Consider the following 25,573-nt stretch of genomic DNA (forward strand, 5'->3'; position numbering starts at 1 on the left):
CTGGATTTTAACTTCCTTCTGCTCTCAGTTTCATATTGTGCTTTCCATTCCCTATGCTGGACAACCAAGCTTAGAATAGGTTGGGAAGTCCAAAGATGCTGGCTTTCAAGAACACAAAATTTGGGGATTAGGGTTAGAGGGTGCAATCAGAGAAGCAAAGAAAGGCTCCCATATGTGTAATTTGCATTTTAAGATATTCTTGGGAGGTACCAGAAAGAAGTGAAGAGACCTAGCTGAAGTTGTAGTTTGGTCTGCCACAGGCAAGCCCTCAAACAACATCTGTGAGCTATTAAAAAATTAAATGAGCTGCCTGTGGTGCCCCAAAGCATTGAGCCTTAATTCTAGCACCCTGGGGGTATGGGCAGCCTTCTGTGACTTTGTAGACAGCCTTGTCCACATAGCAATTTCTAGACTAGCTAGGATTTTATAGGAAGACACTGTTTCTAAATGAATGAATGAAATATGGGGATGACACTCCTTAACTCTTCCGAAATGGTTGGTTTCTTATGTGTCACACAGGGAAAAAAGGATTAGTTGATTATATATATATATATATATATATATATATATATATATTATTTATATATATTATATATTATATATTATATAATATTTATATAGTCAAAAGCACCCAGTATACTGAATCATTATCTTGAATTATAAACAAAGTTCAATTTTAAAATACTTCAGAGTTCCCATTCTTATTGTATGTCTTCCCAGTTTTGAGAGAAATCATAGTGCCATTATATCCTTTATTGTGGCATAAAGTTAGAGATTAGTTAATCAATGACCCAAAATATGGGACAATTACTTTTCCTTATGCCTCTTAATTCTCTTGATGAAAATTTTAAAATGCAAAAAGATGCTTCCTAGATAAGCATTTTGTAGGTGAAACCACCAAGAACTTAGTACAGGAAAGATGGGCAAAACAGACAGCAAACAGAAGGTAAATAACAACCTACATTGAGATTTTTATATTAATGTTGGTGATGAATTAGGGTCTACTCACTCACAAAGTGATATATTGGTACAGCCTTCTAGTTGCATTGCAGAAGCAGGCTATTTTAGGAAATGTCTTTCATAATAGTGTCTGCATTTGTGGCAGAGACCTGGGTAGCCCTTTAATGGTCACAGTATCTTTTCAGAGCATAAGATTCTAGAAAATGAAAGAGTCACAGAAGGCCAAACATCTGCAGAAGAATACAAATAGCTCTAATCTGAAATGCATGATTTATCAAATGGGAACATGATTGCTAGCAATCTTACTTTTTTCGGGTGATTACAAAGTTGAGCATAGTAGTGCATGTGACTCTATATAAGGACTTCTAAAGAGCTTTTAAAACCAATTATGCAAGAGTCTTGGAGATTTTAACGTAAGTGCAAGGCTGCTCCAGAGTCTAGAAAGACAAAAAAAGTGGGGAGGGGCTGAGGAGGACCTTTCATCAGTGGGGAGAGAGTATTAACTGGGACTCCTTAAGGAGAGGCTTATATTTACTTGTCTGGTGTGGGCTGATCTACATAATTGAGTAAAACAGAATAAACATCTGTGAAATACAGCATTTGTATGTGTGGGTAAAACAAAATTACACCATCTCCAAGGTCACACCATGAGTGTTTGAATACAGGAGCACAGAACTTGTAAGCTCATCCAGAATGTATGCATCAGACTCTTGAGGAAGCAACACCACCCTGTCAAGGTCATCTGTCTCCTTAGTTACATCACCATTCTTAAATATGTGGACTATAGAGTCAAGTGTTTGACATCAAAATCTCTGCTCTGCCATTTACAATGTGACTTAAAAAAAATACTTCACTGAGCTGAACTCCTGGAATCCAGTTGTAGAGAGAGAGGAGTGACAAAAAATGGGTTCAAGACCATCCTGGGAAAACCCACAGAAACTGCTGACTTGATCAACTGGGAACTCATGAACCTCAGTCTGACAGCTGGGGAACCAACATAGAACCAAACCAGGCCCCCTGAACATGGGTGTCAGCTAGGAGGACTGGGCAGTCTATGGGGCCTCTGGCAGTCTAATCAGGATGTATCCCTAGTTCACAAATAGACTTCGGGAGCCTATTCCCTAAGGAGGGATGTAGGGGACACCCTCACCACACCTGCTTGGGGCTAGTTACAGGTGTGCAGGCATGGTCAGGGACACCTGTAACCAGCCCCGAGAAGGCATGGTTAGGGTATCCCCTACAGAGGGATATTCTTTAAGCCTAGATATATGGGGGAAGGCCTAGGCCCTGCCCCAAATGATTTGACAGATTCTGATGGAAGGCCTCGCCCTCCGCGGGGATTGGATTGCGGGGGGGGGGAGGAGGGGGGGCTTCGGTTGTTCTAATTTAAATAATATTTATAAAATTTACTCCACTATCCTGTGTCTGCAAGATGAGAATAATAATTAGAATTTAATGAGATGCAATGCTTGCATAGTAGTAGTAGTATCTATAACTTATTAGTAACTGATTAATTAATTATGTGTGGTGTTTGACACTGGAATTCCACCTAAGAAATCATCCATACCCTTTATCTATATTCTTTTTTTCTTTCTTTCTATTTTTATTTAAATTAGAAACAAGATTATTTTATATGTCAATCCCAGTTCCCTCTGCCTCTCCTCCTCTCCTACCCCCTCCCCAACTAACACCCTACCTATGCTATACCCTTTCTGCTCCCCAGGGAGGGAGAGCCCTTCCATAGGGGTCTTCGGAGTCTGTCATTTCCTTTGGGATAGGGCCTAGGCCCACTCCCTTGTGTCTAGGCTCAGGGATTATCCCTTTATGTGGAATGGGCTCCCAAAGTCTATTCCTATGCTAGGGATAAGTATTGATTTACAAAAGGCCCTATAGATTTCAGAGGTCTCCTCATCGACACCCATGTTCATAGGATCTGGATCAGTCCCTTGCTGGTTTCGCCAGACCATGTGCACCCCCTTGTTCAGGTCAGCTATTTCTGTGGGTTTCACCAACCTAGTATTGACCCCTTTGCTCATCACTTCTCCTTCTCTGCAACTGGATTCCAGTTCAGTTCAGTGTTTAGCTGTGGGTGTCTGTTTCCACTTCCACCAGCTGCTGAGTGAAGGCTATGGGACGGCATGTAAGTCAGTCATCAATCTCATTATCAGAGGAAAGGCATTTAAGGTAGCCTTTCCTCTGTTGCTTAGATTGTTACTTGGTGTCATCGTTGTAGATCTACAGACACTTCCCTAGCACCTGATTTCTCTTTAAACCTACCTCTTATCTTGCTCTCCTCTATTCTTCCCCCAACTCAAAGTTCCTCTTCCCTCATATCCTCCTCACCCCTCCTCTTCTCGACTTCTCAATTGTGAAAGCCTATTGCATATGATTTAGGTAAAAGATTAATTTTGTTTTTCAATGAAAGTGGCCATAAGATACAGAGAGATGTCAAATATGGTAGTGCAGTAACAAAGCAATTTTCAAGATCTTTTTGTAAAGGGAATGTTTGGGGTAATTGATCTTGTTAAAGATTTTATTTTGAACTGAATTGTGTGGGAGGGTAGTTGCCCAGGGGTACAGTGCCTACAGAGTTCAGAAGAAGGCAATGGAACTCCTGGAACTATAGCTACAAACAGTTGTCAGCTGCTAGATCGGGCTATTAGGAACTGAACTCAGGTCCTCTACAAAAGCAACATGCATTCTTAAATTCTAAGCCATCTCTCCATTTCCCTATTTTAAAATATTTTATTTTCTTCTGTATAGTTTGCCTACTAATGCTAGAAGGTCTTGTTTTTCCTTTGCAGGTATAATTGGTTGTAGTAGTATTTGTTGAGCAAAAAACCCCAACAATGTTCATTAGAATAAAATGTATTTCAGGGTAAGACCCTTGATATTTTAAGCATACAATGATGTGAATAAAAACAATTTTTTCTTGAGGGATAAGTATAACATAATCTATTAAGAAAATCAGAGTCATTTTCAAAAATCACTTCATTCATGTGCTCACAAATTCTGTTTGAAATCCCAACGAGACTCTCACAGACTGCACATATGGAACCATGTTTTCAACTTGTAAACATCCTAAAGATTCCAATGCAAGGTTTATGTTGTATCACATTGATTGTGATTCCAAGTTTTTCTTCTTCCATAAGGAAAGAGAGCATTTACTTCTGCTTAGTAGCCATCTTTATATCCATACTTTGAATGAATGCATACATTCTAGAACTATAAAAATATCAATTAGCAATTTGATACAAAGGTTTTATTAGATTGGGTTAGCTTTTATATTTTCTGATTTATAAATGCCATAGTGAATTCTTAGGACATGATAGATATTTGGTTTTGTTGTTCTATGTTAATATTTCATAACACAAGGAATTATGGGAAAATAGTTGCTGATGAATAGTGAAGTTTATCAGTGATCTCTTAGTCCAAATAAAATAAGGGCATTTCCAAGCAAAATATTCATTCTTGAAAAGAGCTCAATAATATAGAAGGTGTTTACAATTAGGTCATTGAAGGCTCTCTACAAGTAAGTAATGTATATTCTGGAGGTGGACTTGACTGCTTTGATTGAAAACTAAGGATGTTTCCATATTGTTAAGTCTTAGAACTTAACTAGTCTGCATAATAGTATTTGTATATTTTCAGAGCAGACTGTTTGATATTAGATAACTAACTGATATGTTCTTCCTTGGGGAAGACTAATTCTCTTGCTTTCAGCATTCCTTTATTGCCCATAGGCCCTTTGCTAGGGTTGAGCCCATGGGCTTTTCAAGGTCCAATTTGGCATGTCTATTAGTGGACTGTTTGTTCAGCTCACTTTTTGGATAGTGATGCTGATGAGAATTTGTGGATGTAGCTTCTTACATTGCTAGGAGACTCAATCTCATAGAAAAATTCCTTGATCTTCTGTATCTTGCAATCTTTAAACAGGACATTTTTATGACAGGTTACAAGCCTCTCTTCAAAGACACCTAGTAGTAGTGTTGAGTGATTTAAGGCTCATTTATGATGCCAAGGATATTTGTTAGGACTGAGATTATGTCTCTTGCACTTCTGGAGAATCTCAAACCTTTTATAAATAAGAAATAGATGCTTTCCTCTTTGATTTTTGAATAGATTCATTGCACAGTAGTTTCTTCACTAAAAATGATTTTAATTTTCAAACTTTTAAAAAATTCTTTGATGAATTATATTTGGCCATAATAACCATCACTTTAAAATTTGTAATTTGTCAATCAATGCTTACATTGAATTAGTGCCATGTGTCAGGCACATGTGTTTGAAATGCAAATAAGACAAAACATGTGATTCCTAAATTCCTTGAGCACTTGGGACAGATTCAGGTTCATGATAAGCATATAGTGTAGCAATGTTCCATATCTTTGTAGTGTCACTATTATATTCATGTATATGTAGTTCTGCCTTGCTGGCAATGGATACATGTGGTGTTCTACATTTCTTCATTTTGAGAAAAAAAATCTGTTTTGCAGTGAAATGAGTTGTCTTGACATCTGCTCATTGGCAGTTTATATATACCTTACTTTTGTTATCCTAAGATCAACTTTGGCAAGTTTTTCCACTTGTCAGAGGATGCCAGTAGCTTGTCTGAGACCACCAGTCTTTGATGACATGATCAAAATTTAAATGGATAGTTTTGGTCCAAAAGTTTTGACTTTACTCCAAAAGAAGATACAAAAATCTTTGCAAGCAATAAATATAATATATTTGTAGATCTGTTAGCTTTCTGAGTTATAATATTTAAAACTAGTAAAATAAAACATGTAAATGATAAATGACAAAAAGGAATAGATAATATGAATATTGTGAGAAAAACATCTTTTACTTTTTGTTGTTGTTGTTTAGACAACATGTCTTGTCTCAAACTTACCACTTTTGATCTTGAATTTCTGATTCTCCTCTTCTGCCATAACTGTTGCTTTTTATGGCACTGGGAATTGAGCCCAGGACTTCATGCATGCTAGGTGAACACTGTACTAACAGAGCTACAGCTACAGCCATACATTCTTTTACTTTATTTTTAAAGATGAGAAAACTCATTTCTCATGATAGCCTTACTGGATTTGTTTTTCTTGGTACATATAGCATAGGTCATGGGTGTTATTTGCCATGAATATGTATCATCAGGGCTGTGAACCACAACCTATAGCATCATTTATAAACTTCACTTCAATTACACAGTTGGCTTTCTGTAATTGCTTCTCTCATTTTTTGAAGTTGTGGTTATGCCTCTGTAACATTTGTGTGTTTGAAATTAGATATAGCAGATGAAGTAAGTAATCCCCCCCCCTAGTTTTGGATGAGTGAGATCTATTCAACTGTTTTACATACAGCATTGGGATATGGTATGCCCATTCTTTCCTCGATTTCATTTCCTGGGTTAGTGGCAATTCACGATGTATTACTATATCAATTCACACTAAAATTATAATAATAAAAAGTGAGCCAAGAAAATAATCCATCCAAGTACCATGTAGCCAGAATAAACTAAAATTTAAATGTGAATATTAGTTTTAATATAATTCATAGAATTTAAATATAGCATAAATCTCATGGAAAGATAAAAAAGTCTAATTGATAAAAATAACTTTATTATATCTTATGTCCTGTAATTTAAATTAATTAAAATTCACTTTATTTTAAAACCATAAAAGGAACATCTCTAACCTAAGTTACCAGTACCATTTTAAGCTAAAAAATAAGTAGTGTAATAAAATCATCTTCTAAATGCAAAGGCCTATAATGAGAAAATTCAACTGTTTGCCTCATTGTAAATTAATGTGTTTTCTCATTCAGCCAATATTTATTGAGTGCCTTTGCAGTGAATTGAGCAGAATCTATGCCCATAAGGAGCTTTCTGAAAGAAAAAGACTGTTCTGAGAAAACAATTAGTAAGCCAATTCCAGATTGTGGTAATTGCTTGAAGGTAGTGAACAGAAAGCTACGATGAAGCAGGAGTTAAGGCAATCACCCTGGGTAAGATGCTCAGGAGGAGCTTCTCCCAGGACCTTGGTTTTGAGTGATGGATGGGGAAAGAGGGACTCTGTGAGAACCAGAGTGGGGCATGGGGCAGACCATGATGTAGGCAGAGAGAACAAAGATGAATGCTGACAGACTTTGCAAGAAGCAATAGTAGGAGATGATGATGGGAAAGAAAGAGGAACAGTATGCACAACATAGTAAGAAAAGTCAGTCAGAGTTTAGGATTACCATGAAAGAGCCAATAACATTTTTAAACAGAGGCATAATGAAATCTACTTTATGTTTTCTTTGGACCATGGAAGCAGGAAGACAGATGGAAAAGTCATGAGGTCCAGCTCCTGCATTGAACTATAGATGAAGCATTGGGGACAGACTCATAGGAGACAGTGGGATGGTGGAGACTTGAGGAAGAAGGACCAACAGGACTCACTTGAAAAGGAAGAAATCAACAAGAAACCTTCTCCAGGACCCTTTTTTTTTTTGTCATACCAACAGCTAAACTAAAATTAAGAAACATAACTATGAATAACAAATTACATATTCCTGGTCTGCACTGTGAATTAATTCTCAGGTTTATCTGAGTGTGTCCCCAGAGTGAGGCTACATGGATTACTGTATTACAATATGATTTCAGTTTAGAAAGTTTAGTCGCGACTCTTTCTTCCAGGACAAGGTTCAATTTCATTTTTTCCATACTTAGCAGAACTCAGAGCTCCTCATATTAAGGCAAATCTGGATTGGTCATATCCATTATTAATTTCTGTTTGTAATTTCCTTCAGCAGATACTCATATTTAAAGAGCCTAATATATGTTAACACTCAGTTAGCTTCTGTGAACAAAACTGGAGTTCATACCTGAGTCTAGAGCTTTATGTTCCTTAATGATATTGTGTTGAAACTTTGTAAATCATTTACAACTATAAGCTTTGTGGCTTCTTGTAGGTTGTCAGTACAAACATCAATGTGAAACAATGATCAAGAAATTAAATGCCAAAAGAGTATATCAATTCCTCCCTGGTATAAGATCAACTTTCTAAGCAACCAAGAGAATATCAGATTACTAAGGAAAAATAATCAGATGTAGATAGAAGGGCATGTGTTGTATGTTAGTGATGATGCTTACAAAGTACAATGTGATTTAGACAAGCTTGAAACATGATAGATCCAAACTAAGATGGCAGAAGATTATATCTTAGTCTTAAGGAAGAATGGAATAAAACAAATGTGAGACTCAGTGGAGTTTTTTTTTTTTTTTGACACAATTGCCTTAGATACAGATAGAACTACCTCACCCTCAAGGCATTCTGGAGACTTGTGAGAATTGCCTTAGAAACACAAGTAGATGATTTAGATTCAAGTAGTTCGTGGCCCATTGGACACTTACATTGTCTAGTCTCTTCAGAAGCCAGCAGGAGTTTTATAACGGAAAATAGTCTTCAAAAGATTCATCACTCCCTTTTGTGGAAACTTAGGCTAGGAATCAGTCTCTAAGAGTGCTAGTTTCCATTGTTTCCTCTTCTGCGCTTGGCTTTAAACACTAACAACATATATTACCATTTCTCTTCCAGAATCACAACTACGGCTGCCTGCATGATGGACCTAAGGCGGTATCCACTGGATGAACAAAACTGCACCCTGGAGATTGAAAGCTGTAAGTCCCTGAGAATCCAGATAAGCTGGACTCCTGGTTTGAGAGTCATCTTCGACACAGATCTGCTATATAGGATTGTGTCTAAAGCAATGGTACTGCAAGTTGCCAGAGGAGTAATTGAAATTTGGTCCAGGCAGACAATGACAGTCTCTCTCCTCCATGATGCTGTCACCTTCTTACATCTATCTCTAAATCCTGTGGAGTATATTTAGAAAAAATGTGATTTGTCAATTTTTAAAAAATGACACTAATACTCTGTAATGACATCCTAGGGTATTCAGACATTTAAAACCTGAAATTGGTGCAAAGAGTTAAAACAAGCTAGAGAAAATATGGGAAGGTAATAACATATCATAAAATATCCTGATTACCCTTAAAACTCATAAATGTTATCCCTTACAGTTATTAAATGAATTGTGGAATGTGGCCATGAAGACTGCTTGGAGGTTGAACCATGGATTATTTATTTGTTTTTGCATGAAGCAGTATTTTCAGTGTTGGAAGCTTTTATCTTCTTGTGGAAGGTCAAAGAGCATAGAGTGAGCAAGACTGGTTTCTGTGTATGTGCCTCTGTGTACATATTTGTTTATTTTATTTATGATGCTGACCTGTTTTGTAATGAGTTTGCTTTTCTGCACCATGAATTTCTTGATAATGAGTTATTCATCTGTCCTGCAGGATGGGCCAAGATGTTGATTGTTTATTAGTTTTGCAACCCAGACATCTAGCTAGTTTAAGGGAAAGGAAGTTTTAAGCTATTTTTCTCCACCCTTGCTTGGGACAAGTTTTGTAGTTTATCCCAGTCCATAGTTGGATGCAGACAATTTTAATCCACTGTTCTGTACAGCAAGTGGCTGACTGAGAGGATGTTTTCTGCCTTTGAGAAAATGTTAGCTATGGTAAGCAGCATGAGTCCAAATCACTTCTCTGAGCAGACATAGATGAAACTTTGTGCATATTTTTACTCATTTATAAAAGATTGCTTCTAGGCTTAATGAAATCTACATACACTTGTAAAGAAACTAATTGCATGCTTATATTCTAACATCATTATTTCCAAATTTGTTCTTTGCATTTAAAAAAACTAGTTAATGAAATTGGCCAGAGGATTTCAATGATTAATTTTATGTAAATATCTTTTGGATAACATTGCATGTTATATGTGCTTAACTTATGGTACAATATTTCTCAAAGACCAAAGTCTTAGGCAGTTTCAGAAGCTCAGTGGGACAATTTTTTGAAAAAAGTTTGCTTCTGGGTACCACTTATTTTTTATTATGATGATATTTTTGGAGGTAAAATTTTACTGGGCTCATAAAGAATCATAGTTATGCACAGATGGAACACTCTCACTGATCTTTTGTGGTTTTCTCAAAAAAAAACTGTTCCTTTTATCTTAAATAAGGAATGCCAGCTATAGCAATGCAGGCAATGCTCAAAGGTTATATCACAACTTGAAAATGTCTATTTTTAAAATTAATACTATACATTTCAATTTATATTCTTCAGTTCTATTTCTAGTTGCTATGTTAAATGACATTCTTGGTAATATTTATGCTTTATAACCAGGGAAATAGACCCAAAAATATTTCTCTATTATCATTTATCTCCTAAGAGGCAGAATAACTTGACTGATATGATCATAGATCATTAGTATGTCTTAATAAAGACACTGGACTTGGATGGACCAGATTAAGTCATTTCTTTTCTCAATGCCTCAATCTAAAGATAATTGGTACTTACAGATTTATTCAGATAGTTGTTATGGTAGAAACAAAATATGATGCCATGTTGACTATACATGTGATATGTTGGCATTTGTTTTGTGTTTTGCTGAAAGTTTTGTAAGTTCTATTCCATAAACAAGAAGTTCCTGGATGATGCTTGGCATCTAGGTGATATCCCCCTCAGCCAATTGTTTCCTTTAGTAGCCAAGGGAGTCATCATACTCTTAACTATCCTCCCTTTCTTCCCTCCATCCATGTTTCTTTCTCTCATTCCTACTCATTCTTTCTCTCCTCCCCTCCTTTCTCTTCATAGCCCGCAAATTACAAAGGCACCAATAGTATTGTTAAATCATTATTAACTATTAGGATGTTAACAATAAATATATTGGTTCACATTCAATAAAAATGGAATAACCTATGTCTAGGAAGCTTAGAGTAAGGGGTGAATCCTGTTCATTCATTCAAGAATTACTTTCTTCATTAAACATTCATTGGACACTAATTACTAGGCACAATAAGATTAGAGATATAGTAGACAGAATAAAATATAATGTTCTTATAAATTAAAAAATATTGGCAGGATAAGTTATTTAATAATTTAAGTTAAAGAGAATTTAAAACAAGTATTGGAATCTATCTTGAGAAGTCTAGGTGGTCTATATGGACTACCTAAGTCATGACTACCATAAGATCAGCATCACCTTATAATATGTCAGAAATTCTTGAACACAGGAGGTAGTGAGTAGATAGATTTCTGGTCTAACCTGATACAGTGATGGGGGCTGATTTGAAATACAGATAGAATAGTTAATACAGCTTCATCATTTAACTAAGCAAGTATTAGCAGCTGTTCTTCAAATTATTGTTTATTAGCCATATAACACTATTATGTTTAGAGATACCGAAGTAAGCAAGGAAACATTTCTGTACCATGCTTGGACTAGTGACTTTCCTAGGCAATAGCTCTTATCCTAATAATATCATTATTGATATTATCAAATTGTTCCTACAATATTGGACTCAATTAAAGATACAACACTTTACAACATACAGATCTAGCAATCAGAACAACCAAAGCAAAAATATAAATAATATATAAAACAGACAGCTTAATGATCCCATAGAAGAAACTGGAGTTGGAGCTGTGTAGACTCATTTACCTTGAGGAAAAACATTGATTATGGAAGGGAAGGATGCAGCATTCAAATAATAAGTGCATTATTTCCTCTTAAGGAAGTTGCTTTATCTGACCTAGAGAAAAAAATAGACCACTGCTAAAGATGCCAGAAAGCAATTTAGGTCAGAAAAGTTAAAGAAAAGCTCTTGGCAATTATAGCTAGTGAAAATCAGATGGGTTGCTGTATTCTGCAAGACCATTTACTGAGCATGAAGAAATTATTTTATTAGGGAAGTGATGAGATTAGAAGGTTTCTAAGTAGCTGTGGGTTGAGGGTTACTTGGCACCAGCAAAAGCCAAAAGAGTTTAATTAAAGGATGATAAGGCAGCATTGGTTTATGTAACTCTGCAGAGCCCATCTGCATATACCTCAGGGAGCAGTGCTGTTTAGGAAAAGAAAAAAAATCACATCCCTGCTAAGTGTGTGTGTGTGTGTGTGTGTGTGTGTGTGTGTGTGTGTGTGTGTGTGTGTGTGTGTGTGTGTGTGTTTCTCTGCTTGTCTACTGTTACTTAGCTACCTAGCTTTCTTTCCTCAAAATTTCCTCATTCGAATACATTTTACAGTTGTGTCTAATAAGAGCCTCTGTAGATGCACTCTTTTTGAAATAATCTAAAACCCCTTTTAATCTTTTTCTCCTCCTAAGGCTCAGTAGAAAAGAATGTGTTTGTGACTATTTATATCTGTACTGGACATGGAGTGCTGGAGATGTGTTAAGTAATAAGCCTACCCAGAATTTTAAATAATCCTTGAATTACTTTCAATTAAAAATATTCCAATGCAATTCCAGTGAAGCCTAGTTATTATTATTTACCAAAGAAAAAGCCCAGAGAATTGCAAATGATCACTGAGTCACAGGATAATATTCAGCTGTCACTGCTGTTCAGATTTGATAGTTTCAAAAATTTTATCTAGGCTTGCAGAAGGCAAGGTTGTACCTTCCCACCTTTGTTATGTTTGATATTTTGTTGGCCTGTGATTGAGGCTAATAGTTATCAGTCCCTAGTTCCCATAAACAAGTCCTACAGGAGTATTTAGAATTTTTAGCACCTTGGGCAGCTGTTATCTCTTACTTTGATGTCTGGACTACAGTTCTTCTGTTATTCAGTTCTTCCATTATAAAAGAACCTCCTTGGATGTGAAGGGTGTTTCTTAATGTGAGCTATGAACCCTTTCATTCAATAATGTCTTTCTCACCAGTAAAGAAAATGTTAATTTTCTTCACCTGTAATTAATCACCTCCTTATATACTCCCTGTTTTCTCTGCCTGCAGTTCCCACTGAATAAATATTGGGTCTCCTATATCCACCTACCATGGAAATGAAGAGAAATTCATCAATTTTTGCCTTCCATATTAATATTAAAAAGAAATTATTAGTAGTGAACTTTTTGCATTGGAAGTCAGGCATTTAATTTGTATTTTTTTTCTAAAATCTCTAGTTTTGTTTGCTCAGCTGCTACACTCACCTGTTTTCCCATTGGGTGCCCTTTCATTTAACCAGTCATCTGTTCCAGAAGATAAGTTCTTTCTGTTTTAAAGAAATATGACTTATATGTGACAATGTCTATTATTAAACACAGTAATTTAATATTATAACATATGTGTTCATATATTTATGAATATAGTATATATAATCGTGCTGTCCAATATGATATATAAAGTTAATTTTTTCAAAATAATTTATTTTTATTTTATGTGCTTAGGTGTTTTGCCTTGAATGTATGTCTGTGTGAGGGTGTCAAATCTTGGAATTACAGGCAGTTGTCAGTAGCCATGTGGGTGATGGAAATTGAACTTGGGTCCTCTGGAAGAGCAATCAGTGCTCTTAACAACAGATCCATTTCTCCAACACGCTAAAGTTAAATTTATATTGATAAAAATAAAATAAAATTAGACATTCAATTCCTTTATTACACTGTTTATGTTTGTATGCCTAATCACTGAGTAGCTGGGAGCTGCTGTATTGGACAGAGCAGACAGATATGATATCCATCATCCCAGAGAATTCTGTTGAAAGACACTAAAATATAAGATGCATTCATCTAAGTTTAATCATGGAAAACATGAAATTTAAAGTATTTTTGATACTGTTTTGTGGAGTCTAAACATCTTCCAGGCTGAAGATTTTACATTATCACTTTTTCACAAGATTTTTGTATGGATGGAAGCATTTAGGTTATGTGGGCAACACTTTCCCAATATAAAACATAGGTTGAAAGAAGAAACACTATAATTATAAAAGGATATTAAATTTCTTAAACCCACTATAATGTTGAACAGAGATGGAGCAAGGCAAGATATCTGTTTGATTTTATTAGGTCTATTGGAAAACCCAATGAGTGCTTCCCACTGTCATAAATGGAAATCTTATATGTTCAATTCAGTCCCCTTAACACATCATTTGGCTCTTTCTGATGTGGTGCACAACGTAAAAGGTTTACAGGAGCTTCTAGTGTGGCAGACTAACTGTGTGCCCACATACAGGGCACACCATAGGTATGTGACTTACTTCTGGCATCACTCAAGACTTCTGTGTGAATGAGAGAAATTTTGGCATCCAGAATTTTAGAGATTGGAGATACATCTTCTAGTGACACACTCGATCATGCATTAGATTTTTAGTCTGTAACATTGTTAGAAAATAGATACAAATACTATATAAAACTTGAACATCATGAACTCAGTGGTTTACAACTTAGATGTATGAAATATGTATATGTCTCTTGGCTAAAGTATGCCAGAGTAACAAACACACTCCTCTGTCTGTGTTTGATTAAAAAGCTGCTCTGGTTATGAAGTAGGAGGGTGGCAAGGCTACAGATTCCCAAATGAAGCAGCTAATTAAGGACAAAGTGAGTCTCTGGGTCTCTCAGGACACTGTGTGTTTAGTGATGCTCTGCTCAGAAATCAGCACTGAGCATCTTTACCATTCAGAATCTAATGTCTTGCCCCTCCCCCTTCTTTTAAAGCTTCTGCTAGAAGCTACTAAGTTGATTCCTGGTCTGAATCCGCCTATTTATTCTGAAAATGCAGTGTAGGCTTTTGGTGCTCAAGCTTCATAGGGGGAGGGGTGAGTTCAGCAAGCCCATTGGTTTAGTTTCTCTTCAGTCTGAGTAATGCTGTCAATAATTCTGTCAACCCGTGGGCAGTGTCTCTTCCTGGCTGGCCTTCAGCTGATCCTCCATCTGGATTAGGGGATACTGCTGCAGCTGTGGATTGCTTAGTGTTTATGTCGAAAACTGGAGAGCACTTGAGAAGCACGGTGTGAGCCTCCTAATTGAGAGCCCTAAGCACACACACAGACTTTCCAGGCAGTCCTTCCAGACCTGTGTTTTGCTTTCATTCGACAGTCACAGACTACTGAACTCTGACACATTCTAAATTTGACTCACAGCAATACTTCTCGAAGGTTTCTCACTTTTCCCGGACCTTAAGTAATGCTGTTTTGTTTTTGGTTTTGTTGTGGTTTTTTTGAAAGTCAAATAGTCAAATCTCTTTCTTCATGATGGCTTGTAAGTCTACTCCCTAAACCTGTGCCGATTGCCCCAGAGGTTATTATTTAATTACACTGTGATGGTTTTCACCACAGGCATTAAGAATAGCTATATGTCAAATAGATTTTTTGTGCATGGTACCATGCTGCTGTTATATACAGACTTAACTTCACCCAGTCTCCTGAGGCCATAAATATTATCTGTACATATGAGGATATGAACCATATAATGATATGAAGTTTTTATATGTGTGTATGTGTGTGTGTGTCTGTGTGTGTGTGTGTGTGTATTTGTGTCCTCACAGACCAGCAAGTGAATGCATTGCTTAAGGTTTAGCTGCAGCAAATAGAACTCTGTGTAACTAATTTTTTTTTATTTAAATTAGAAACAAGCTTGTTATATTGTCAATCTCAGTTCCCTCTCCCTCCCCTCCTCCCCTGCCCTCACACAGAATCCCTATCCCATCCCCTTTCTGCTCCCCAGGGAGGGTGAGGGATTCCATGGGGAATCTTCAAGGTCTGTCACACCATTTGGAATAGGGCCTATGCCCTCCCCCCATGTGTCTAGGCTGAGAGAGTATCCCTCTATGTGGAAAGGGCTCCCAAAGTCCATTGGTGTACTAGGGATAAACACTGATCCACTACCAGAGGCCCCATAGATTGCCCAAACTTTCAAACTGACATGTACGTTCATTGGGTCTGGATCAGTCCTATGCTGATTTCCCAGTTATCAGTCTGGGTCCATGAGCTCCCCCTTGTTCAGGTCAGTTGTTTCTGTAACTAGATTTTAAGCAGAGGAGATTAATTTGACTTACAGAATTCTTGAGAGGACTGAAGAAATAGAAACTAGGTTGAGTTTCTGATATGACTCCCAGAATTGCAACCCAGCCTTCTGTTGCCGAAGTAGCAGCTGCTCTTGGGATAGTGTGACCATCTGATGAACTCAGAGGCTACTACTCAGCCACTGGCCCAGAACTACCCTGTTTGTTATGCAATCATTTCTAATACCCTAGAATCTGTAAGGTGTACTCTTCTGTCCACTCCTTCCAGCCCTGAATTCAAGTTTCACCAAGCACATCTGATGGATAGATCTCACACTGTGCTCAAAAGTATAGAGTAAAGTGAACTGGAAAATGGAGTACTCAATGAGTCACCAGCCAGTATCAGCAGTATCTAATCTGTTAGCCCAGTTGGTGGGCTGCTACAGTTCATAAGCATTTGCATTTCTTATAAGCTTCCTTATTAATGTCTCTACCATAATTAATGCACTCCCTTTGTACTATAATCATTTTGTACTATAATCATTTTATTCATAATAACTATTGTTAGGGTAAATAGAATGGGGGACCTTGCCAGATTCTGTGTTGGGCAAAGTAGACTGAGGCACAGGAAAACATGCCAGGCAGACAGATCTTAAATGAGAAGTTTTATTAGAAAGGGGAGGGAAGGGGGAAGGAAGGAAAGAGGAGAGAGAGAGAGAGAGAGAGAGAGAGAGAGAGAGAGAGAGAGAGAGAGAAGAGGGAGACAGGAAAAATCCTGTTTGCCCCAGGAAAAGTGAGTGGGAAAGAGAGCATAATGACAGCATACATAAGTGGGAAGAAGTCTTTCTTTTAAAAGGGTCCTTTGCACTTGGGCTGACCAGGGCACTGCATTCTGCCAGGTGGCAGGGTCAGGCTAGCATAATTTATTAAATTCCATCTACTCACTCATATGATTTATAAGACATTAGATATTTTCATCTTTTTATACATGAATAATCCCTTTTAATAAGGTAGAGTTTATCTCTCATAAGCAAACCTTGAGAAACCAGACATTCCTTTCTGCCTACTTTACACCTCAAAGGTGAGTGCAGACTGAACACCACCAATTATATTAACTTTGAGTTGTAGATACATGGCATGAGACCTGACACCCAGAAACACCTCCTCTGTGGAGGATAACAGTGACAGTGTGTGTGCTTCTGACTGTGCTCAGTGGCACATGTCCATGGCATCTACAGTCAACCTCAGGTTACAGCCCATTGGCGGTGGTGCTAATGATGAATTTGAACAACGGTTCTGACCAAGCAATTTGCACCATTGGTCTCCTGTTGTCTGTTAATTTTAATTTCAGTCCTCTTATTTTCAACTAAAGACAACTGGGCTTTTAAAGGGAGGAATTCTGTCCTGTATCATCTTTTATCACCCATAGTGCTTTGTAGATGACTGACAATCAACAAGTTCATCTGCTTTATATATTTATCTCCATAAAACTTACTGTATAAGAGACCTTCTCAAAACAAAATGCAAAATAGTAGAATTAAGAATATTCTCATATGTATGTCTCACTATTGGATTATTCTGCTCAAATTATATTTGATGAGTGATTTTGGATTAGATACTTAATGTGAATTTGCCCATGAACACACACACACAATTGTATACCATTTACGATTATATATAATTTATTGGACATTTGTTATATACTAAAAACTTCCACTCCTTGCCTCATTTTAACATGTGAGATGATTCTGTCATACAGCCAACGGGGAGTAGTGTTGTGATGAAATCTTTGAAAGTCTCTTCACACATATCATGCTTTCAGTTTGTATACCACTAAACCACATCTGCAACAAAAGTTTCTGGAGCCCTCCAGTCTTTTATTAAGGAAAGTGCTTTTAATTTGTCACTATTGTTATCCTGGTATTAATATATCACAGATTGCTTTAACCATTGCTAGTCAGTGATTCTTCTAATATTTTTCTAACAATTAGAAATTCAAAACTTATTTCTTACTAAAATAAAGGCACTCTGTCAAATAATTGATTTCAAATACTCCTTGTGAAAATCATGCTTATAGAGAAACATTTATTATAGTTATAAATTTTGAATCTATGTTTATATGTACATTAAAGTACTACTTGGGTATCCATTTAATCAAGTTTACTGCCATATAGTAAAATTGGTGAACAGAATCAGGAAACATAAATAAGGGATGAACTGCTCTTGGTAGAATGATGATGTGTCTTTTCAGTTGTATTATAATAACAAACACAAGACAGTGTATAAATTCCTACTCTATGCAGGAAAGTTGAGATGTAAGTGTATCTTTCAGTTCTTCTCAGCTTTGAACTTTAAATAAAGGTCATGGTATACTAACTAGTTATGTTTATTCTCCCTTCCTCCACCTCCTCCTCTTCCTTCTTGAGACTGTGTCACTTTATATCTCAGGATTATCTGAAACTCACTATGTAGACCAGGCTGATCTCAAACTCATGGCAATTTCCTGCTTCAACTCTTAGGTATGGGTATTATAGACAATCAATATTACACTTGGCTCAGTGTTTTGAATTCTGAAGACGCACTAAGTTTCCTTAAATTTAGGAAAAAACTAAATCCTTTTAAATTTGGTATGTAGGAACCAGTTTCCACCTGGAATACCTCTCTCTGCTGTGTATTTTGACTAACTGCTTTACCTGGGTTTTCTCACAGATTTTTTTTTTGTAGTAGCCTCTTGGGAAGGGAACTTGTCACACCTATTTTAAAAATGAGAAGCCAAAGGTTAAAGAACTTAACCAGAAAATGTTGGAACTGAAATTAAATTCATTCCCAAAATGTAAAATTTGTAAAGTGTGTTCTCCATTTTATTTAGATATGAAATGCAAACCAAAATTGAATATCCATACTTTATATAATAGGAGGTTTTAACATATGTATAATTATAGGGCATCTTAAAACTAAGAAGAGTCTGATAAACTCAGCATTCTGTGGGTGTTTATCCATTTAGATAATAAGAGTAATAAAATCATACGACTGAAGTTCATGTTCAACTTAGGATGTACTCATACCTTATGGTCTGGGGATATTGTGGGGAAATTGGTTTATAATGAAGAGAGAAAAAGACGGTGAGTCAGAGTCAGAGAGAAGGGGGAAGGGTGAGCCAAGGAAGGGATCTACTATAAACAAAGGGGACTTATGAAGTTCATTTTATGGTTTTAACCAACTTTCTCTTCTAAATCTGTGACAAAGTGAATGCTTCATCAGAAATAAATGGACAGAACACCTGCCCATCCCTTCAATGCCAAGTTGAAGATGAGCGACCAGTCTGTATTCTGAGTTTTCTGCCACTCTAATTCTTGTAATGGATTCAACGCCTCTCATAGGCCCTGATGTAGTATCACTTTAGCACCTATTCAATATGATGTGCTGCTATTTTACAAGTTACTTTTTCTTTTGGAAGGGCCTTGGATTGTAGCTTTCTCTGCTTTTGATGACGATTTTGGCATTATAACAATGACAACGATTCTGGCCTTAACAAACACCCCGGCCCTCTGTCTTCTATAAAGGTTTCAGTGAGCATGCTTCTACTTCCTATCGCAAATGGATGCTAAAATTCTCATGTAAAATCTCCACACCCAAAGTTTGCTTTTCAGGAAGTTTTTAATAAGCTTAGAATTTAATAGCTATGGGTTTTAAAAAATTAGCTTCACTTTTTTTCTTGCAAAGTTTTAAGGAAGTTGTATACTTCAATAATTTTTTCTTTTCCTTAAAAATCAAATTTGTATAAAGTTTCTCATAGTGTTTTCTTATCATACTTTGCATACCCATAGGATCTTCGACATAGTCTCTTTCTTATCATACGACTCATGCCCATTGTCCCTTTTCATTCTCTTTAGTATTGGTGACCTGTGTTCTCTTTTTGTTCAAAAATAGCTGGGTGCTTGTCATTTCATTTAGTATTATAAAAGAACCTATTTGGCTCTGGCCATTTTATTTTTTGTATTTTTTCCCACCAATCTGTGCCGTTTCAATTTTTCTTTCAATATATAATTTGCATTTTCTCTCTTTATCTTTTCCCAGGCTTTCTTTTAAATAGATGAAACCTTGGTCTACTGATTGAATCTTCAAATATACAACTATAAAAATTCAATTTTTTCCTTAGACCCAATTTTTTTTGATTTCTGAAATGTTATTTTTATGGATATTTTGTTTCTAAAACTTTCTAATGTGTCTTTTAATTTTATTGTTGCATCATGAATTTGGGGGGATTATTTTGGATTACTTCTATGAAGAGTTTTGATGTATATATTATGGTGAATTAATTCAATTTTGCTTTCATTAGATAATATATTCAAATGGTATATTTTCCTTTGAGTTTTATGGAGACATTATCATCTTTGGTGTATATACCATACACATATCATGCATCATATCATGTATGACATTAAAAGTGAATATTATATAATTAAGACTATACTCTCATTAATGATCATGGAATATGAAAATATAAGATCTAAGTCAGAGCTATTGACTAAAGCTACACATGCATTAACTTCTTTATAGAATGGAGAACATAGACTAAGTATTCAACTAGATTTCTACTGTTCACAATTTTCTCACTATTATTATTCATTTAGATATCACTTCTCTATGAAAATGAGTTAAGGAGTTCATAATACTGTGACACAGATTTTTGGTTAATATCATAGAGAAACATTTTTATATGTGAATAAGAGAAATAAGCTCTAAGCCTATCTCTGTCTGATAGACCCTGTCAGACTCAGCTTGTGTGAGGCCTGGTCTAGCAACCAAGTCTCCACACTTGAAAGAGTTTCCACACTAACTTTGAATATTCTTTTACAGTAATAGAGATCAAAGCCATTGACCTGCACATGTGAGGCAAGTGCTCAGTCACCTAGTTTCGTTCCCTGACTGTTCTGAAAATGTTTTTTTCTGTCTTCTCATTTGCTTATTATTTAATTTTTCCTTTCATTGAAAATTAATTATTTTCTCCTAATCAAGGTTTTCCCTCTCCCTACTTCTCAAGGTTCCTTCCCACCTCCCCTCCAATGTGGATCCACTTCCTTTCTGTCTTTAACAAGAGAAGAACAGGCTTCTAAGATTAAATATATTAAATATAATAAATATATTAAATTATAACAATATATTTGTTATATTAACTTATTATATATTAATTATATTAATATTATATTAAATTATTAAATATATTATTGTTGAATATATTAAAATATAACAAGATAAAACAAAAACTATCACATGCAAGTTGGAGAAGGCAAACCAACAGAAGGAAAAGAGCCCAAGAGAAGGAACTGGAATTAGAGACCCACTGGTTCCCACAATCAGGAATTCCATAAACACTCTAAACTGAAAACTAATGTATATGCAGAGAACCTGATGCAAACCCACGGGTGCAGGTCCTGTGTTTGCTGCTTCACTCTCTGAGTTCATATGATGTTTGTTCATGGTGATTTAGAAGGCCTGTTTTCTTGGTGCCCTCTATCCCTTCTAGCTCACACTCATTCTGCCTCTTCTTCTCAGTAGTGGGGGGCTGAACTCTGAGAGGAGGGAGACTTCCCATGTAGGGTTATGTGTTCCGAGATTTATAAGCATGGCACCCCGCATTTCAATTTTGTAGCCCACAGATGCCACTCTGCTTCTCAAAGTACTCCTGAGCAGTACTTATAATGTGCTCCCCAGAAAAGAATGTTCAGTCCTAGGAGTTAGTGCTATAAGATGCTTCTACTGTACAGACACAAACTGACCCATTCCTGTCTGAGAGACAACTGATGAACTACCAACAAGTGTGTTGCCTTGATTTCATAGTTTAATCGCCTTTGTCTCTTGCCTTTTATACTCCAAAATGAAGAATGTCCCATCTCATGCTGTTGATATCTCCCATCAACTTCTGTGGATTAAAACCTGTTCGTTTTCCAACTACAGAAAGGAAAAGACATTTCTACTCAGAATTTGCCTATGCAAGGAAAGAGCAAACAGCCATCTCCTAATGCAGCAACTGCATTTGCTCATTGGCATGCTTCCTAATGCTAATCTTCTATTTCATTGCTGTAATGATCTTGTATTTTCTATCCTTATGAGAATGCAGAATTTGCATCTGAATGAAAAAAAACTTGATTCCACCCTGTGAAAATAATTCACATCCAACCTACTCTAATCTAACCTTACACCCTCAGGAGATTATCTCAGTCATTAAAGAAAACAAATGGGCAGGCTGTGGTGGATCATGCCTTTAATCCTATCAGAGTTCATGGCTAGCCTGGTCTGCAAACAAGTCCCAGAACTACCAGGACTGCACAGAGAAACCCAGTGACAGAAAAAAAAAAGTAAAAAATGAAAGAAAAAAGGCAAATGGAAGCAGTTTAGCAGAGGGCAGTTTACAAACACCATTTTGATATCATAGACTTATAAAAACCTGGTACTTGTTAAAATGGCCCATGAATATGGGCCCCAAAGGGAAGATGGGTTTGTTGGGCATAGTTTGCCATTTTTAAACAGATGCTACTGCTTAACAAAGTTAGTTGAAGCAAACCTGTCAAATGCCAAAGTGTAGAGTATTAAAATTTCAATGAAATGTCAGGAGAGAAGGGGAAACTAGTGAATTTAAGAAAATCTGTCATGAAGATGGCATTACATGTTTCTTTATGCCTGAGTTCGGGTGGCATATGGAAGTTTAAAAATATAACCTAATGATGTGTCTTTATGGTTATACGTTTATGTAACCTAATTGCCATACCACTGTCACTGTCAGTTAATTTGTTAGGCTAATGAGATATGCATTCCTTAGAACTTTGCTGAGATAAGTTCTCTCCAACACTACTGACAGTTCCTGAGCCATACATTTTCTATTATTGACTCTTACTTGAAACTTAGAGAGATGCATGTGGCTGGAAATAAGTATAATGGTTTGAATCACTTTTATAATGTCTAGCTACAAAATCCAAGGGAGATTTGAGATAGGACTGAAGACTTTCTGGTAAGAGAGAAGCATAATTAGCAAGGACTGAGAGGAAGGGTGTGAGGAGAGGCACACATTGCTCATTAGATTGCTTATTAGAAATATCAATTTTCAAATTTAAACATGCTTCAAACAGCTTTCCCTAAGTCAACATGTTCTGCAGCCACACCACATAAGTAAATAACAATGGTAAAACTCCCATCAGCTAAGATAATCTTTGTGTTTCACCAGCCTCTCTATGAATATACTTTTCCTATTTGAGAGTCCAACCCACACTCTAGCATTTAGTTATAGTAACTTCTTTGCCCTAAGCATGCTGAGTTCCTCGCTCTGACTCAAGAGCTTACCACTTTAGAAGACTGATAACTGGTACAATACTTGACAGAGAGAACCCTCAGTCTTAATTTGACTGATTTTTTGTATAAAGCTGGCCTACTCAAATGTATGATAAATGTCTTTAAGTAGCCGTACAAAAATCCCTCAGAATGGACTTAAGGGCAGCAGAGTAGACTTGTGCTCACATATCTACATTGAACTATGCAAAGCCCAGCACAATTTCTTTGAATTATCTACTATTTTAAGCAATGGTATAAAATTTGATCATATGCCCATTTATTTCATGTTTTCTTGAAAGGAAAACAACTAGATAGCATGCTTTACATACGATGCCTATTTTCACTGCCAAACTTTATGAAGAGGGAATTACTATCATATTGCTGTTGAGGAAACTCCAACTTAAGGAGAATTTAGGGAAGCTCCCACGTTCTATGTTCTCAATTGTGAGTAGCGTGCTTAAGCCTAAACTTCACTGCTTCAAAACCCATGCTGAATATTCACTAAAAAACAAAGTTAGTGCTTGTGTGGTTAGCTGACTCTTCTTTCCTTGAGAGAAATCCATGGATCATGTCATTAGAAAGGTATATTCTCAAAGTTTTTGAGATATCATAGATATTTATATTGATGAAAACATTTATAAAATTAGATTTTTCCACTATTATTATAAATAAATACTCCCAGCCAATTCTTTAACCTTGTCTTCTCTTTTATCTGTTTCTCCTCTTTCCTGAACTCTTCTTTCTCTTCCTTCTTTTCCTTTTCCACCTCTTCCCTTTCTCCTTTTTTTCTCTAACTAATACACAATGATATATGTACACATTCTGTGTGCTTTTTTGTATCTGCAAATGCAATAAGAAATGCAAAGACTATGCTTATAACCCACATCTTATTAATTATTGAAATTTCTTGTGTTTCAATGCCAAAATGCTACTTGTCAGAGTCTCGAGGATTTATTTATCACACTTTTAACAGTACAGCAGGATAAGGGCTCTGTGAGTATATTTTGTAAGTTTAATTATGAGCAGTTTTGCCATGCTGAATAACCTAAGATCAGTTTTGCTGCACCTACTAATTTGGACCATCTGGATGATTGCAACCCATTAAAATGATAATTCCTATTAGCTTAAAATCCAACTTGGATGTTTCAATTTCTGGAAAGGCCCTCATTGTTTATTGTTATAAATGCACTGAATTGAGAGAAACACATCTTCTAGTTCAACTATCCAAATTTACAGATGAGAAATCGATCCTTTCCAGATCATTGGTCTGGTTAATGACAGATTGGGGACTGGAGCTTCTATATCACACATTATTTTCTCCTTCAAGTCCTGTGCTTCTGAAAAAAAAACATATTAATCATTACAATAGAGATTTAAATTATTCTTATTTTCCACATATATTAGATGAGTTTGTATGTAATTTTATTTACATGTTTCTCCAATGATGAAGTGAGGTCATTATATTTTAGAGTATAGCGATTAATTGTCAACTTGTCATAGAAGATAAATCAAAGTGTGATTGATGATGCCACACTCTAGCACAGAAGGTGAGGGTTTGATAATAAGGTAAATTCTATGCTATTTTATTGGCTATGAAAGTGTTACCAAAAAAGCCTAAAACATCTGCTTTATGTGGAATTTTGAATAGCATGATAATTATTAAATTCACAATAACCAATACATCTCCTCTTGTCTATCTTCTAGGGGCAAAATTAATCAAGGATGCTGTATATCATAAGACAATTTTGTGCTCATAAAATGTATTTACACAATAAGTAACCTGCATCATAACCAAATTACCCTCTCAGTTTGAAAAATGTGGATCAATTAAAAGTAATAACTTATAAAGCAATTTATCTTTAAATTAGGATTCAAATATATTAGTACATGTCAAAAGCCTTAATATAGACAGTTTTGGTGTATGTTTCTTTGAAGATCTTTTCTGCTAAATTTTTCAGAAATATTTACCCAATTAGGAATGATGGGGAAGACGGATCACTTATGTTGTTTTATAATTTATACTATGCTAGGGATAAGTAGTGATCCACTACAAGAGGTCCCATAGATTTCCAAGGTCTCCTCACTGACTCCCACATTCAGGGGGTCTGGATCAGTCCCATGCTGGTTCCCCAGCTATCAGTCTGGGGACCAAGAGCTCTCCCTTGTTCAGTTCAGCTGTTTCTTTGGGTTTCACCAGCATGGACCCCTTTGCTCATCAGTCTTCGTCTCTGCAACTGGATTCCAGTTCAGTTCAAGGTTTAGCTGTGGGTGTCTGCTTCTACTTCCACCAGCTGTTGGATGAAGGCTATAAGATGTCATATGAATTAGTCATCAATCTCATTATCAGGAAAGGGCATTTAAGGTAGCCTCTCCCCTGTTGCTTAGATTGTTAGTTGGGGTCATCTTTGTAGCTCTCCAGACATTCCTCTTTAAACCTATAATGTCTCCCTCTATTATATTATCTCTTATCTTC

The 25,573-nt window shown here is 36.2% G+C and overlaps 1 protein-coding gene across 3 annotated transcripts in view; it reads left to right on the plus strand.

The window, feature by feature from the left end:
- The window catches only part of LOC100766244 (gamma-aminobutyric acid receptor subunit beta-2), a 211,774-nt gene that overhangs the window by 108,421 nt on the left and 77,780 nt on the right, over positions 1-25,573 (plus strand). For all 3 annotated transcript variants that reach the window (XM_035448009.1, XM_035448008.1, XM_027425237.2), the window contains exon 5: positions 8,535-8,617. In XM_035448009.1, coding sequence (XP_035303900.1) covers positions 8,535-8,617 — 83 coding nt within the window. The remainder of the gene's footprint in view (positions 1-8,534; positions 8,618-25,573) is intronic.

The sequence above is a fragment of the Cricetulus griseus genome, chromosome 7 (genome assembly GCF_003668045.3).
Source record: "Cricetulus griseus strain 17A/GY chromosome 7, alternate assembly CriGri-PICRH-1.0, whole genome shotgun sequence".
Taxonomy (NCBI): Eukaryota; Metazoa; Chordata; class Mammalia; order Rodentia; family Cricetidae; genus Cricetulus; species Cricetulus griseus.